This window comes from Trichechus manatus, unplaced genomic scaffold, assembly GCF_000243295.1.
Source record: "Trichechus manatus latirostris isolate Lorelei unplaced genomic scaffold, TriManLat1.0 scaffold00092, whole genome shotgun sequence".
Classification (NCBI taxonomy): Eukaryota; Metazoa; Chordata; class Mammalia; order Sirenia; family Trichechidae; genus Trichechus; species Trichechus manatus.
In genome coordinates, this window is record NW_004444028.1 from 4,244,337 (window position 1) to 4,249,299 (window position 4,963).

At 44.0% G+C, this 4,963-nt stretch overlaps 1 protein-coding gene across 1 annotated transcript; it reads right to left on the bottom strand.

Moving 5' to 3' along the window:
* Positions 1 to 2,574: 2,574 nt before the first annotated feature.
* Positions 2,575 to 4,220, bottom strand: ADIPOQ (adiponectin, C1Q and collagen domain containing). Its single transcript, XM_004382245.1, has 2 exons — positions 4,007 to 4,220; positions 2,575 to 3,095 (listed from the first exon to the last, which is right to left on the bottom strand). Exons 1-2 carry the CDS (start codon positions 4,218 to 4,220, stop codon positions 2,575 to 2,577), a joined length of 735 nt encoding a protein of 244 aa, XP_004382302.1.
* Positions 4,221 to 4,963: the final 743 nt, after the last annotated feature.

Here is a 4,963-nt window from a genome sequence, read left to right on the forward strand (position 1 = left end):
CACAACCAATTAATGTAATTGATGTCAATAAGTTGTACACATGTTAAAAGTTAAATTGGCATATATTGTGTGATATATTTACAACAACAATAAAAACAGCAGCTACTGAGACTGCTTATGTACAACCAACACCTCAGGGGATTTGGTTCCTTCTTTGGAGGTTTAGGGTCATGGTTTCATGGGACATCCCAGTTAATTGGCCTAGTATCATGTTTAGTGTTTATGTTCTGTCTCCTAGTTCCTTGTGCTGTGCCTGGGGTCTTAAAAGATTGCAAGTAACCATCCAATGTATAACAATTGATCACTATTTGCCCAGAGAAGCAGAGGAAGAAGGAGATTCAGAAATAGGAGGAGGAAATGGAATGCATGGCTACTTGCCTCCATGAACAACTGCCTTTCTGCATGAGACCAGAACTGAATGGTGCCTAGCTGCCATTGCTGAACATTCTGATCAAAGATTCTATAGAAGAATCTTGATCAAAAGGGGGAAATGCAGAAGACATTTTCAAATTCCCATGGAATCCAGACTTTCTGGAGGCCTTGAGGCTAGATGAACTCCTGAAACTATTGCCCGGTGATAATCTTTAAACCTTAAATCAACAATATCTTCTGAGGTCTTCTTTAAACCAAACAATAGTCTAGCTTAATTAGTAAAGAATTTCTGCCTTGCGCATTGTGTTCTTTTAAGAACTATATGGGATCAAACTGACAACAGCAACTCAAAAGATTAGATAGGAAACTTAGTGGGCAGTAAGTTTATGTTAATGGGGGAGGAACAATTCGGAAAAGGAAGTGAGAATGGTTGCACAACTTGAAGAATGTAATCAATGTCACTGAATTGTACATGTAGAAATTGTTGAATTGGTGTATATTCTGCTGTGTATAATCTCAACAACAACAGAATAAAATAAATTATTTTTAAAAATGGAAACAAAAGCCACATGAAGTAAATGCTTTACTTTCAATGTTACGTAGTATCTTTATTTGTAGAAAATGATGACATACAAGCATTTCAAAAGGCAAAGCTTTATATGTAGAATTAAGAATCACTTAATGAGTAGCAATTCACATAGAAAAGGGGATCACTCAGAATTTAACGCTGTAAACAAATAATAGATTTTCCATTTCTATATTTATACAGAATGCTATTAAACTCCACTTTTGCTAAAACCGAAGAGCATCATGCATGCAACTGCCTCCTGAGAGAATATTTAACACTATCAACCACCTGTAATTCTTAAAGAATAAATTCAGGGAGCCCAGATCTTCCCAGACCCTGTTGGCACTCAGGGATAGAATGATTTCCAAATTTCTTCTTGGGTTTGCGTTTCAGGCTCATGTTACCTCATCGATGGAAAATCTTTTAAGAATTCTGGAAAGCACAGTCATCCATAACCTCAGTAGAAAAGATTTAAGCTGTCCAGTGGAATCAAAGATTGTGTGTCTAAAACCATGAGTTCCTAAAATGAAAATGTTTCTGTGGATAAGGGTTGGTTATACAGAAAGACTGAAATGGAGTTAATTCTGGGTAGATATAGGATTCAAGAGATTTCTCTTCACCAAGCATTTATCACGGTCTTGCAAGAGGATTCATAGGTGAAAGAACCACTGTCCTTACCCAACAGTTGTTCACAGCATGGTGGGAGAAAGGACTCATATACCCAAGACTCTCATTCAGGGTAGAATGTGGAGTGGCACAAAAGGCACTGTGCAAAGGAAGGTTTGGAGGAAAGAGATAACACATCAGAGAAACTTCCTGACCAGGCAGCCTTGAGGGACAGGAAGGATATCAGCATACGGAGATGGAGATAGATTTCCAGGCCAGAGGGAAGAGCATGAGGAAAGACACAGAGAAGAGAAAGTACAGAGCAGCGCAGGGAACACTGAGAATTCTAGCTGAGATGAGACTTCCTAGAAACATCTTCTCTGAAGAAGCTCTGCTATGGAGAAGGCTTAACCCCTGATGAAAGCAAATTCAGAGGCCCTCGGGTGAGCTGGGCAAGAGACCCTTACCAACTCCAAGGAGTCCCTGTACTCTTAAAAAAGGGCAGAGTCTAGTAGAAAATGTCCAAGGCCTTGGGTTTGATCTCCAGCCCTGTCTCATAATACAGGTATGACCTTAGACATTCACTTAACACTCTCGGCCTCAGAACTACAACTGCAAAAGGAAAAGAATAATATCTGCCCTGCCTACTTTATAGGCTTGGCATGAACATCAGGAGAGACAACGAGCATCAAACAATGCTGTCAAACACTTCCTTTGGTCAGTTACTATCTTGTCATGTATGGGAAGCTCCCTAGTAAATATTATTATCCTTTCATTGCTACTACATAATAAGATCTTGAGACCAAAGATCATGTCTTCTTCAGGACTGAAAACATAGTATATGATTTAAAAAAAAAAAAGAAAAAAAAAAGGTTCTTGATGAATGAGTGAATAAATGAATGAATAATGTTCAGAGCCCTCCAACTAGATAATAAAATCAATCTCCTACCTACGCTGAAAACCTGCTAGCTGTCCTCTAACCGACTTTTGAATTGTTTGGCCTGGTGGAGGCTCTGAGGTAATGGTGATCACTGGATGTCATGGTAGAGAAGGAAGCCTGTGAAGGTGCAGTCGTTGACATTATCTGCATAGAGCCCATTTTTCTCTCCATCCCCATACACCTGGAGCCAGACTTGGTCGCCCATCTCCAGATGCAGGAGCACGGAGCCAGAGGCCTGATCCACGTTCTTCTCCTGGTACTGGTCATGGGTGAAGAGCACAGCCTTGTCCTTCTTGAAGAGGCTGACCTTCACATCCTTCATATAGACTGTGATGTGGTATGAGAAGTAATACAGCCCAGGGATGTTGCAGGAGAATTTTCCAGTGGAGCTATCATAGTGGCTTTGCTCATTGTAGAAGATCTTGGTAAAGCGAATGGGAACATTGGGGACCGTGACCCTGGTTTCCAATCCCACGCTGAATGCTGAGCGGTATACATAGGCACTTTCTCCAGGTTCTCCTTTTCTGCCTGGGATTCCTGGAAAGCCTCGGGGACCTTCAACCCCAGTCACTCCGGTCTCACCAGTGTCACCCTTAGGACCAATAAGACCTAGAGATGAGAAGACCTCAGTGACCACAAGGAACAGAACTCCAGCCTAGGCTGGCTCCAGTCTAAAGCACTGTCTCTGTGACCTCCACCTGCCATATGCTTGGATTACAGAGCAAGGGACCAACGGATGCTCCCAAAACGGAAGGGATGGCACCTCCTCCTTCCACAACTGCCACAGAATAGCCCAGCAGGCTCCCGTGAGTTCATTTCTAACCTTATTTTCTATATGACTCCATAATGGACCCTCCACCCCACCAGCCCTTTATGTGTTGGCTCAAGCAACCTTATTTTTGCTCTTCTATCTATCCCCTCTGTCTGGAACATGCTCTCTCTTTTACTCTGCCTAGCTCAGAGCCTGCTTCTTCCTTGAAGCCTTCATTATTAACGCAGGTCAGCATTAAGTGTGCTTTCTCTCAGTTCCATACTTTGGGCATTTGTTTACATTCAGTTTGACATATTTGGAGTGTTCTTATAGCAACCTCTGACAGTCCTGTGTATTAGATTTATCTCTTAACTAGACCCAGAGTTCTCCAAGAGCAGGATTGTGTCCTGCAGGAGGTACACAGTAAGTGCAGTTCAATTCCGTTGAATGAAATAAGAATTAAGTGGAAAGGAAGGGGAATAGTAATATGAACAGATGGGGAATAGGGATATGAGTGGGGATAGGAAACGGGTTGGGCAAGGAGATGGGGATACAGCAGAGCCAAAGGGTACTTGGTTATAGAGGTGCTACCCAGTCTGTCCGCTGGAAGAACCCAGAACCCACTTTAGGTTGTTTATGGATCATATAAAAAAAAACTGCTTCTTTCGGGAGTCTAGGAAAGAAAATAACGTCCACATACATCTCTGGAAGCCCTCCTCTACCCAGGAGACTGGTCTGTGATGGAGGAGGCCGAAGACCTTGTCCTCACCTGGGTCTCCTTTCTCGCCTTTCTCTCCAGGGGTGCCATCTCTGCCATCACGGCCTGGAGTCCCGTTGTGGCCAGGATGCCCTGGGATGCCTGCCATCCAACCTGCACAGCCCTCCTTGGGTGGGGAAAGCAGGACCCCAGGCTCTTTGTTCGTGATATCCTGGCCACTATTGGGCAGGGCTAGTAGCAGTAGAACAGCTCGCAGCAACAGCATCCTGAGCACTGGAGTTCACACCTGCAGGGTCAGCCATGGAGAGGTAGATGAAAGGCAGAGCCCACACAGCACACCCAGGCAAGACCTAAGCAGGACTCCATCCATTTAGCAGAGTCCTTGTCTAAGAACTGCTCTCTCAAGACTCACCTCTTCCAGGAAGACTGATTTTAGCCCACCTTGATATCTTTCTGCGCTGACGTTTGCAATATTTAGAATTATTCCCTGTGCATAATCTCCTCTCCTCAGCAGAACTGTGAGTTCAGGAAGGGGAGGGATGATACTCCTCCAATTTCCCCACGTTGTATTTGAGCACAGGACCAGGTGTGGGTGAAGTGCCAACAGTCAAGTTGCCAAGAATCCATCCTTTGAGTTTTCCAGGACTAAGACCCAGATTGCTCCATTCAACTCTAAACAACCTCTCTCCATGACTCCCCTCTTTCTTTCCTCCCTCACTTTCTCTCATTCTCTGACTCTGTTCTTCCTTCTTTCCCTCCTATTCTCTTTCTTCCTCTCCCCCTCCTGGGTCACGTGTTTGATCATTTGGCAGCATGTCACACACACACACACACGCACACACACATTGAGTTAAACAGACAACCAGAGGCACACTGCCCCATAAGAATATCCACTGACCCTTTGCTTGGACCACCCTTAGGTGCACCCCCTTCCCTGCCTTTTCCCTACTCAGCCTTTGGGACACTGTTTGGATGTCACCTCTTTCAGGAAGCTCTCTATCCTCCCAC